Below are 13,014 nucleotides of genomic sequence, written 5' to 3'. Positions count from 1 at the left end.
GCAGCTGATCTGTGTGCAGTCCGGTATCAGACCACCACAGACCACATATGAAAGACCTATCCTGTGGATAGTTCATCTGTACGCAAAATCTAACACCTTGAAATCTGAATGTCAAAAACTTTAAAGAATTTGAAAACACTAGATATTTTACCAATACTTGGTCAGCTAATTAAAAAATGTCTTTGCTAATGACACAATCAACATAAAGAAGAATGAAATTTCCATTTGGTACTGAAAGAGTTAACACTGAAAAGGGAGGCTGTGGGGCTTTGCTTTCAAACTGCTTTTCAGGAAACATGAGGGGCCAGCACAAGGTCTCAAATTCCTGCTGCTATAGTAGCATACTGTATAGAAGAAAGAGCCCTATATCACATAGCTCTATATATGGTTTTCCTGCAGGCATTTCATGCCAACTGATAAATTTGGATGAGACGGGGAACTGAGCTATATGGCTTCCTTTTTAATGCCACCCTGCCTTTTGAACCAAGTCTTCATTTCAGCTAGAAAAACAGCAACGTGTTCCAACCACCATGTGGAAATATTATACAGTTCCTAGAATACATCAAACATGGTCTTTCATGAATATTGAACTACCCAGAGAGTTAAAATAACCATTACAAGGCATGTATAAAAACACATGAACAGGGAGAAATCATAGGACATACAGAGGGGGTTCACGCTATGGTTATTTAATGGTAATGGTATTTAATGTCCGATGTTCTCATCCGTCACAGGATGAAATGACAAATACAGACGGAGCCCTCACTGTTGGGGGTGTCCGTCTGCATTCACCCCAATGTAGAAAACGTGACGGGAGCTTTTGGCTGTCGAGTTTTTTACTATTCCCTCATTCAGGACCTGAGGGAAGAAAACGTGCAGGTGTCAATGGGAACGGCACAGACGGAGAGAGCTCAGCCCATGCCTGTTAATCTGCTACAGTTAATATCCGGATAGTAATAACGGTAGTATGAACATAGTCTTACATAAATCCAGGATGTTTTTCATGTTTTGTTTTTATTTGATGTCCTGAAGAGCTTGCACTTTATTTTATGCAATAGACTTTGCAACTCTTCCAGGAAATCATTGAAGTGAATCATGGATCCATATCCAAATGTGTCAATCATCTACATGGCAGGATAGAAGTAATACTCTGGCAGGGTTGCATCATGCACTTCTCCAGCCAAAAATAGTGAAAAACTGGAGATTTCAGTAGTTTGCTCAGTAAGTGGGAGTTATTATATCTAGAAGTGGAATGTACTTGTTACATTGACCCTGATGATGCAATGATTTCAGAGAACCAGAGAGGTCACTAGAGTCATTTATTAGAATACTGTGCCTGGCCTTCCCTACACAACAGATCAAAACAAGGCTGAGCTCCTGTTCCTCGACATCCACACCAATGTGCATTCCTAACAGTCTCCGCTGGGACTGGTGATTTTTTTTTCTAGTAGTCTTCAACAGTCAGGGGTCTGTAAATATGTGAGCATCGACCAACTAACCTTGCCGCCTCTGGAGCTTACTTAACATGGCCAAATGCTACTTTCACTCAAACAGTTTGCTTGTGTGCTTATTGTAAAAGAAAAACTGAATAGTGCATTGTTTGGGGATGGGTCACACATGACTTTAAGGCCAGGTTTATGACAGTTTGTAATCCTCATCTAACCAGACTGTAGAAGTCATTATCCTTCAAAGTATGTTGTGTAGTACGCGGGAAATGCAGTAGTAATGCTCCTAAAGAGGACCCCCACCCTCTAAACAAGAGGAGTTGTCCTATTTGTCCCATTCTAATTACATATAAGATAGCTCATGTCTTCCATAGACTCCTTTCCCAGACCCTTAGATCACCAAGTATGAATATACATGGGAGTTCCTTAGTTATAGCTGTTGGACTAAAGAGCGCTCAGTGGATAGCTATTATAAGGGTACGGCCATCTTATGTATGCATGCTCAGTAGGGACATAAACAACTATCAGACTCCTCTGGAAAACGTTTACCCTGCATCAGGCATTTTAAATATCACCCGAACGTTTCCTTCTTGCAAAATATCACAATAAGGTACCAGATATGATATGGTGGATAACTTGGGGACCATCTCTCCATCTGTGGCCACATGTTCTGATAAAGTCACAGCATCCACTGTAATGTCTATGGTCAAGAGTAAGAAACAGCTGAATGGAAACTTTAACACCCTGGCAGGGCAAAACTTAAACATTTTTTTGTCTCCAGGTCCAACCAATAAACTGAGTCTGTAAGAGAATATTTTATTGCTCCACTGAAAGAAGGATTAGTCAGGTACAGACAAGCCGAACAGTCATCTGCTTTATGTCTGGGGCTCAGATTATGGCTGGAGCCAGCTTTATGACACATTTTTAGTGAATTAATACTTCAATTTCATTGTTTCATCTTGGTCCGCATATTTTAATATTAAACATTTCACTGTAATGAAATGGCCACCACCAGGCGTATCTTTCATGCACACACAGAAGTGGCACAACATTTTCGGTTTCCTGTCCGCACAGCACAGGTCTTCCCCAGGAAACCATGAGGTTACACACATCAGTCATATGTATGCCCTGCCCAACTCTTACTAGCCTAGGACAAAAAGCTGCATCTGCACAATCTGATAAGCAACTGTTGCAAGTATAGTCAGATGCAACACCATCTACCATCCATCATAGGTCTTCAGGTCTGGCTCTTTGTGGTTTTCTTATCAATCATTATTTCTAAAGGGTCAACACATTCCAGCATTCTGTACAGACATGATAACCACTCATATAGTGTAGGCCACAATGAAGCTTACAATCCACACTACTCAGTACAGGGCTAGCTTGTGTCAAGGGTAGAGGAGCAGCTTCCACTGCTATGGGCATGTTACATGGACCCATCGCTTCAGTGTACCACCAGACCACCATGTTCATATGTGACAATGTGCTTTTCAGGCCATTTTAAAGAGACCTTTAGTGGATGCTTGTGTTCATATACTAGACTCAAGTACGCATACCAGATCTGATGAAGGCACGAGACATTGGCTGCTTCCCATTACATAGACAGGTGTCAGTTTCTCTTAGAGATGTAAACTACTAAAAGGCGCTGACATATGAGGCTTCTGTTACCCTGTCTATGAGCTTAATGAAGGTCTGGGCTCATTTGATCGGGGTTAACAAAAGGGTAACGGCTTTCAAAGGTCGAAATGTGGACAATACTGCTATAGTTGTGTGAGAACTGGTATCCAGACTACCTCTCTTTAGAAAAAAGCATTCTTGTAGAATGAAGGCAACCACGTCAAATGTCAGGAGCAAATTAATTTCACAGTCAAATACAGTAGTAGACTTGAGATGAGACTTACCTGGAATGGAGCCTTGCCGGTCAGGCACTGGTAGATAATAGTGCCAATGCTCCATAGATCAGCTTTGGCATCATAGTGCTGGGACATAATAACCTCAGGTGCCTGGCATAATGGACAGAAAAAAGTTATTATTTGTCTATAATGTGTTATCTTTAGCCAGAATTTTACTGTATGTCAACTATAGTATGTGGATAACTATTGTAAATGCCCTATAAGTCTGAGTATTGTATATTTAGAGTGAAGCCGAGGAGTGAGATCACATATGCTGGTGTTATGGATTGCTTCCCAGACGCTGACCCCTTCAGAAGATATCTGTACAGGATTCATATTCTGCATGCGTAGATGTTTAGGTAAGGGCAGTAAATCATTTTGCATATATAACATCAGACTGTCCAGCTAAAAGCACGGCACAGACTGACAATGAGAGCTGCCAGGATATATGAATTTCTAGCAGCTCAGGGAGGCTGCCAGCTGTCTACTTAGCAGCGGGCAGTCAGTAGGCACAACCTGACTGGCAGATGTGGCTAAAACCATGTCCTATATCAATCATTTCAATCCATTCTCACATATAGTGTGTAGAAACAGTCTCAAGGAATAAGAAAGTAAACACATTCCACCTTATTGTAGGTCACCCCCACAAAACAAACAAATAGGTCTGACTTTACCGTTCTTAAGCAGGCCATAAACATTACATGAATATTAGACATCTATAGTCTATGGGGGTCTCTTGACTGGAGGTTGCACATATGTTCTCCACTTGCTACTGAGAACATATACACACATGTATGGGTAAGGGGGAGTCTGGCAAATGAGCTTTTGGCCAATAGCAACCTAATGTGTATAAGGTCTTCAACCAGTGGTATAAGACCCTTAAACAGCAAGTGTTTGCCCTACTCACCCTCTCCTGACAAAACCCATTAAGAGTTGTAAGGGCATACGTATCCTTTAGCAAGGAATAGCTTAACAAAAAAAAAAACAAGTTAAGAAATGACTGATGGTTACAAAAGAAAGAAATAGGATTTTAGACATTTTATAGAAATGTTTGGATACGATACTGCACTGGCATATAAAGGTAACAATGGTCTGTACCCTAGGAAGCAGAGCTTAACAATACATGGGCTTTAATAAACCATCATTAAATAAGGATAAACTATAAATTATCCTCTGTGAATTACTGTGAAAGCCAAAAGATATTGTCTGCTTAGTGGAGCTGGTGCATGTGCAGTCTGCTAGATTTCTAAGTGTGTGTAGAACTATATATAGCACATATCTAACCCATAAAGAGCATTATTCTGCTGCTTTGTATGGCCTTTATGCTAAAGGATTAAGATGCTGCAAAAGCAGGCCTTATTTCACTGTATAAATGTAGTACATCATTTATACTCCACACAGAGACCATATCTAGACCTAGGTCTACATCATTCCATGGACAATGGAGGTTTACATGATTCTAATGTACATCCCACACATAAAGACTAGATCAAGACGTAGGTCTACATGATTCCATGGACAATGGAGGTTTATATGATTCTAATGTAACGTACATAATTTACACTCCACACTTAGAAACCAGAACTAGACCTAGGTCTACATGATTCCATGGACAATGGAGGTTTACATGATTCTAATGTAATATACATACATGATTCCATGGACAATGGAGGTTTACATGATTCTAATGGAGCTAAGGAGATGGTAATTACCATATACATGGGGGATCCACATAAAGTTGCTGCCATCATGTTATTCTGCAGATACCTTGCAAATCCAAAATCAGCTGTGAAAAAGAAAATTCTGAATGTTTACAGAGATCTCACTATGTAGAAGGTACAAGAAATGGTATGTAAAATGGATCATTCAATTCTCTTGTAAGTAAGTAGCTAGTAAATAATTGTATTCCCCATGATAAAACAATTCTGGAGCACAACATCTTCCGGCTGTCTGTTGTGCTGTGCTATGTTATTCCTCCTAAAATTTATAAGCTGACACTTGGACGTCACCAGATGGGGTATGTGTATAAGGTCCGAACATTGTCCAGTCAGTGCTGCCAGTGTCAGACCACGTATAGAGACACCCCTCTGACAAGGTGGAAATGTAACACCCAGTTGTCAATTAATTCATACATTTCTAGGAAGAATAACAGAGAAATAGCACAGCATATAGTTCTAAGATAACAAGAATTGTTACTATATGGGGAATACAAGTACTTACCCAAATAGACATGTCGGAGGTAGAGACAAGTTCCCTTTTAAAAAGGGATCAATACACATTTGCAATGCAATGCTCATTATTTTATTTTTAACTTTTTTTAAGCCTTGCATTCATCTAGTATACATTTTATACTCTTCATCCCATAAAATATCAAAGCAGGCTACACTATGGAAAATATATACCGGTTACCAGGTGAATTTTATCTTCATGGAGAAGTATAAGAAACAAGGGACTAAAAGTAGAGCACTAGAAGTCTGGAAAAACCACTTGCCTCACATAAAAAGAGACTGTTGGAGATATGGGTGGAGAAACTTGTAAGACGGCTTAAAACAATCACTAAATGAGCAACAAGAGCAAGACAACAGTCCTGTAACTATAAATAACTAGATAAAATACTGGTATACAAGGCGCCAGGAAAGGGAGTTGAAACAAAGCCAGGATAACTGGAATGAGGCACCTACGGAGCTTGTGATATATGCTATACTGTTACTATTAATAATAAAAAGGAGACCTAAGAAGGTCAAAAGAGTTTCTAAGGATAACTAAGATAATGATAACTGCAAAGAACTTCATACACTAAATATACATCTTCTTTATAAGGATATACACAAAAGTATATTCTTTCATATACATTTTTCCTCAAACATGGAGGGTATACAGACATACATGAGCATCTTACCTATCTTAATGCGGATATTGTTGGGGTTGGACCTGCGACCACCTGTGCAGGACAGGAGAATGTTCTGGGGTTTCAGGTCACGGTGAATTATGCCTTTACTGTGCAGCATCTTCATGGCTCCAGCAATCTGCTGAAGAAATAGTCGGATGGTGTCCTCGCTCAGGGTCCGCATTGCTAGACAGAAAAGAAGTCAAAGAGATTTTTAATGTTTTATCACCGTTACATAAATGTTACAACACCTCATACTGAAAACAGATTTTAGTTGGAGTTTGGAGCAGATTTTGAAGCAGAATTCCTCTGTGTAAATAGGCCCTTAACTGGTATTGGAGTATCACTGTGACATTTAATGGATTTTCCTAAAGCAAAGTTGGGAAACATATCATACATAACATAGTTCACAGTCATAAAGAACTGTTTATTCCTGTTCCCAATGCCCCTCTTATCAGCTACAACTGGGTTATCATATTATTCCTAAAGGAATTTGCCTGTAATGACTACAAAATAGGTCTCTTATTGCTCCATGCGGATCTGGGTAAACAAGCTATACGCTTGTAATGCAAGCCAGGGAGTCCAGGGCAGCCATGTCATACACCTGGAGCCAACACAATATATTTCCATAAAATATCTGTAGTCCTGTGTCATGAGCTGTAACCAGGGCCTTCCCTGTCTGGGGAAAAGAGTGGCGGCGGACTTGTTTGCCTTATTATAGTGTATAGTATAGAAGCATTTAGAATGGAGGACACAAAAGAAATTAAAAAAAATATTTAACACATGAAAAATAACAGCGGACAGAAAAGTCAGACCCCATTATAGTTAATAAGATCTGGTGGGCCATTTTTGTGTTCCCCTTATCCGTTGTTCGGACCAGAACAATGGAGAGCTGATGCCAATGTGAACTTAGCATTAGCAAACTAAAATTGGGATAAAGATAGACTGGATAGGCTTGGGCAGCTTGAGCAAAGAGGCAGCTCGCTTGATGTAAACCTCTCCACTCTCCATAAACTTTTAAAAGGATATTTAGTAAAATCTGCTCTTTTTATTCTTGAAAGCTGTATGGAAAAATAAACAATGCAGTCCTTTTCCAACTGCGTACCGGCACATGCTGTTCAATATGCACACAATGCATAACAGGATTAGGACATTCGCAGGACGCAAACCAACCTGAGATAAAACAGCAACTTTTCCACTTAAAATATACAAACACTTCAAACACGACACGGCTCTGTTGCCCTGCCAGTTCTACACGGCTGACAGTAGCTTGAAAAAAAGCTCAATGTCTTGCCAATACAGTCATCTAAAGGCTGGAGGTTGGTAAACGCTTATGAAAATACAGTCTGTGTTGTAACAGGGCTTGAGAGCAGCACAGGAAATGGAAGGTTAAATTCCCAGCAAGCGTGGGAACGTGTACTGCTTAAGAAAAGCAACAGAAATAAATAATGGCCATCTTTTTATCAGTGGGCTTACATAAACATGATAGGGGGTCCTTATATAATATGCTAACTAAATCCACCATGCTTCTTTCACATATTGTACTCAACAGCAGTTTTATATCATTATACCCATTGAGAATACATGGCTCTATTATAGTCTCTAAGAGCCTGTGCCCACACATCGTGACAGCCTTCTGGTAAAGACAGTGTAGGTGGGGTAAGCAGGACTCTCTCAGTCTCTCCAAGGAGTCCTATTCTCAATCACATAAACCTACCATATATATCACAGAGTTTAGCTTCTTTTCCTATATCATATCCTGATCACTGATATGGCTACAACAATCACCAATGGAGGATTCGCTTCCTCATAAATCAGTTGCCCCTTCTGATGGCCTATGTGTCCACACACCAACTGCAAGTGATCATGGATCAGAGGGCGCTGGTGGCCCTGCCCGTGTCACCCCCTTCCAGGAATATGGTAAAGGCAGTTCATAAGTTAAAAAAAATTGCAAATCTTTGTGCAAACTTCTGCAAAAAACTTGCAATTATTACGCCTTGTATGCCTCCAGCCAGTAACGGGCCCTATTTACTTACTGATCCTGGCTGGGCCGGGATTGGTAAGTGACACCGCGGGCCCTACAAAGACTATTATTATACTCGGAGGTCTTTTCAAACCCCAGAGTATAATGATCGGAGGCCCAGGAGAGGTAAGAAACATAAAAAACTTACCTCTCCACGATCCGGGCAGGCCTCAGGCCTAGTTGTCTGACGTCTCTGACATCACATGAACCCAGCCTGCGTCCCGGGTCATGTGACGTCCGACGTCATTGAAGAGCCGACAGCGTCGGAGCCGGGGGACAGGTAAGCAACAGTGTTTTTTTTTATGTTTTTATTCCCCCGGGTCTCCAATTATTATACTCTGGGGTCTGAAAAGACCCCAGAGTATAATAATTGTTTATGGATGTCCACAGTGGAGCATAATACTGGGTGCTGGGGCCAGTATGGGGACATAATACTGTGTACTGGGGCCAGTATGGGGACATAATACTGGGTACTGGGGCCACTATGGGGACATAATACTGTGTGCAGGGGCCACTGAGGGACATAATACTGTGTGAGGGCCACTAAGGGACGTAATAGTGTGTGCAGGGGCCACTATGGGGCATAATACTGTGTGCAGGGGCCACTATGGGACATAATACTGTGTGCAGGGGCCACTATGGGACATAATACTGTGTGCAGGGGCCACTATGGTGTATAATACTGTGTGCAGGGGCCACTGAGGGACATAATACTGTGTACAGGGGCCACTTCTGGGGCATAATACTGTGTGTAGGGGCCACTAAGATATATAATAGTGTGTGCAGGGGCCACTAAGGGACATAATAGAGCGTGCAGGAATGCGGAGGAGGGGGTCGGTCGAGGTCTTCGCCACGGGGCCCCGCCGTTCCTAGTTACGCCACTGCTACAACATATGTAAGAAGTGAGCTCCGTCCATATGACATATGGGCATTTAGAATCAGTTTGTAGCCCTATCTTTGCAATAACACAGGGTTCTTTGGGTACTGTGTATAAAATACAATTGTGACAACTGCTGCTCCTCACTATCCAATAGGTTTGGTACTGTCTATAGGGCTTCTATCCACTGCTCCAATGTGGACCCCAGATCCTCCTCCCATTTTGCCTTTACTGTCAGCTGACAGCAAATAGTTATAGAGAGTAGATATTAGCCCTTCCAGATAAGCTCATCTATAATATTTCGATTGTATAAACACCCAAAACTTTGTAGGCCATTGACTACAACAGAAGTAAAGTATGACAGTGTACCCCGTCCTCCTGTGAGTGGCGGGTCTTCCGCCAGACATTAGCATGTTAATCCTAGTAATGTATGCATTTAGTAGGATAGGCCACAAGGGACATAGAAGCCAAGTACTCATCATAGCTCTCTGCGCTACCCGATAATAAGCAGTTTATTCGCTCCCAGGACACTGCTTTGCCAGCAGTGCTTGGAAGTAACTATATCCCTTTGTTTATTTCTGTGGGCTGACGCTATGACCGAATGATTCTCCCAGGAACGGGGCTGTTTGTTTAGACTTTTTCCCTCTCATCTCTCTGGCATGAGATCTGTTTCACAGGGTAAGCACATGCTGTCTGGCCCGGTCACTCTTAGGATGAGCCGGTTCTAATACCCTAACATTCTGACTTACAGACAACTTATTAACATGTCTGTCTAGTATGGAAAGTGACACAGAGCCAAGTCTTACCATAACCATGCCCTGCAAATGGAAAAGATCAAGATATTCCCAGAGATGCTAAACGAAAGAAGCTGGAAGATGTGGAACGTTAAAATATCACTTCCATGCTATGCCTCATATTCTGCAGTCCTGGCAATGGCTACAGCATGGCCAACTAAAGGTGCAGGGCAAGTGAAACGAATAAATATAGAAATGGCAACACAGCTTATTTATGCAGTACTACATACAGTATGCCACCGTAAAATATCTCTGTATAGTCAGGTAGGGTTGCTGGAGTGTAGGTAAGCTGGTTGTAACCCTGGCAGGGAGTGGATTATATATATAACTTTTCCAGGAATAAATATAACTAAGAAATGACCAAATAAATCTATGTTCACCTCACGTATGTGAATACATTAGGAGCACGTGCTGTAAAAGCACACATTGTATGTCCTTACAATAACCATAGTCATCACTAATCCAACTGAGGCCAAAATTGTGTCCTTTTTGCCTTTGTCAAGGTGGTACGTATTGTTATACTTTATTTTTTTTATCTGTATAAGAAAGTGCCGCAGACTGTCATTGCAAAAAATATAATGCAAGGTATACAATCTTATAATCGTGATCAATGGGCAACATATGCTGTGGCATAGTGTGAACAGAGCCTAATATTTTCTAACAATGGCAGATGGAACCATGAATACTGTGGTTCTGAGTCAGCAGGCGTAGAGGTCAAGAAACATCACTGCCTAGTACAAGTGATCTAAACTTACAGTCAGCTTTAGTTATATCAGATGTATATGTTTCATAATCTATCCTGTACTTGTGTTTACTACATGAAATCACTTTCTAACCATATTCTGTATGGTGTGGGAATCACACTCAAGCATCTACCGTATATACTCGAGTATAAGCCGACCCGAATATAAGCCGAGGCCCCTAATTTTACCACAAAAAACTGGGAAAACTTATTGACTCGAGTATAAGCCGAGGGGAGGAAATGCAGCAGCTACTGGAAAATTTCAAAAATTAAAATGGTCGGAGTTTTTGGGTGCAGTAGATGCTGGGAAAGGGGAAGGGAAGGGGGTGTTTTGGTTGTCTGTCTGCCCCTTCCCTGAGCTTGAGGACTGTTTTTTTACCCACACTTGGAATTCAGTCTGGCTGAATATAGAGTATCTACAGTGCTCCTATTAACCCCTTCCCAACGGAACAGGAGCACTGCAGATCCCCTATATTCAGTAGACCAGGCACTTTCAGACACAGGGATACCTAACGTGTATGTGTTTCACAGTAATTTTCTACTTTTATATGTATTCTAGGGAAAGGAGTGATTTACAACTTTTTAAAAACATTTTTTAAAGCTTCTTTTTTTCCCCACTATTTTATGGGAGATTCAATACATTGATATTGTGGCTAGTCATAGACCCCTCCCCCTCCTAAAAAAAATTATATTTTTATATATATATATATATATATATATATATATATATATATATATATATATATTTTTTTTTTTTCTGACTCGAGTATAAGCCGAGCAAAAACTGTGTTGAAAAATTCGGCTTATACTCGAGTATATATGTTTTTATGCATATGCTATTACAACTGATGTACGTAAAATATCCATTGAAGAGGATTTTATGATATAACAGACGGTGACATATATTAATTCACAATGTGCCTTTGTTGTCCTTATGGCTAGTCTATGTTTGGCCAGATCAGGCTTAACTGGAGCTGGTTATTTTGTATAACACCAGATGGCGGTTATAAAGATAATATAAAATTATGGGCACAAGTTGGTGAATGTCTTTTTATTCTGTCTGCTACTGAGGTAAACATAAAATTGTTTAGTAGTCAGACTATCTTTGAGGGCGTATTAAACTTGATGCATCCTGACACTAGCTTGTCCGCTGTTTCACGTAGTGTAGATACCCAAGTCTCCCTTGAGAAATATCCCAGTAGAATGATAAAATACAGTTGTCAAATCAGAGATCTGCATACTAAGTGATGACTATTACACAAGATGTGCAAAATAGAAGATTCCTAATAAAAAGGGGGAAAAATATAATAAAACCACCTTCTACACATACAAAGAGGTTAAATATTCTGCCCACTGAATACCACAGGATACGATTACCAGCCATAATCCGGCAGTAGGCATGTTATTCACTTTATGATCTTTCATTACAACATGCTCCAGCAGGCCCGTAATAAATAAATGACTTATTCTTCCAATTCAGTTATTGTTGTTTTATGTACCCTTCAATCTCTGCTCAGTGCAGTTATGTTCTCTTCAATGGCTACAGTTATGAAAGTAAAATAAATGGTATACTTACTGTGCAGGTAATCTGCTAGGTCCCCACCATTGCAATACTAAAAAGCAGAACATAGACGGCAAAAAGTGAGAATGTCTGTACAAATAATACACACAGGATAATATTTATTATTATACTGTACAAAGCCAATGATGGCGGGACTACAACTATGCACAATCCATCTGCAGATCTTGACATCTAAATTAGTGCTACTCAGCAGCTCAAAATCATGGTTGCCATGCAACTTTAGTTATTCCCTTTGAGCAAAAATTTGCCATTACTGTCTGGTCGTGGTGAACCAACCACAGTTACCGCCGCTTATTGCTAAAATACATGACAGCATTTCCACCGGGACTTCCTGTGACTTTCAGTTGCCATGTAGACCTAGCCTTTTGGGTGACATTGGTCTGCTAATATACGTCTGATATTTAAAGCTGTTGTGGGAAAGTGAGTCCCTGGGTAAGAAGGTGACAAGATGTATTCCCTTACAAAGACTGAATTCACACACTGGAGGCAATCATCAATCCCATCATTGTTCTGAAACTGGCCAAGGCCAGGCCACCGCCCATGCCATTTTCATCAACATTTCCACCACAAAGGTGGCATAAATGTTGGCAGAATTGGGGTTCCCATAGATTTGCACCTGGTCTACAGCTGGTCTTGAGGACTCCCCACAAATGTGTTTCTGATGTATTATCGCATGGGTTTTTCAACTGTGTTGCAAAACTTTATCAAAAACCTATGCCAAAGCATTTTGTGGCTCATACTGCTGAAAAATATTACTGTTTTATATAGTCAT

General features: G+C 40.6%; 1 protein-coding gene across 2 annotated transcripts in view; it reads right to left on the bottom strand.

Annotated features, from left to right (window-relative positions):
- Positions 1 to 13,014, bottom strand: part of ULK1 (unc-51 like autophagy activating kinase 1) — a 62,398-nt gene that overhangs the window by 26,283 nt on the left and 23,101 nt on the right. For both annotated transcript variants that reach the window (XM_075274842.1, XM_075274852.1), the window contains exons 5-8: positions 12,237 to 12,273; positions 6,237 to 6,410; positions 5,050 to 5,123; positions 3,347 to 3,448 (exon numbers count right to left, since the gene is read on the bottom strand). In XM_075274842.1, coding sequence (XP_075130943.1) covers positions 3,347 to 3,448; positions 5,050 to 5,123; positions 6,237 to 6,410; positions 12,237 to 12,273 — 387 coding nt within the window. The remainder of the gene's footprint in view (positions 1 to 3,346; positions 3,449 to 5,049; positions 5,124 to 6,236; positions 6,411 to 12,236; positions 12,274 to 13,014) is intronic.

Source organism: Leptodactylus fuscus, chromosome 1 (genome assembly GCF_031893055.1).
Source record: "Leptodactylus fuscus isolate aLepFus1 chromosome 1, aLepFus1.hap2, whole genome shotgun sequence".
Lineage (NCBI taxonomy): Eukaryota > Metazoa > Chordata > Amphibia > Anura > Leptodactylidae > Leptodactylus > Leptodactylus fuscus.
The sequence above is the reverse complement of the archived record's forward strand: the minus strand, read 5'-3'. Positions and strand labels throughout refer to the sequence as shown.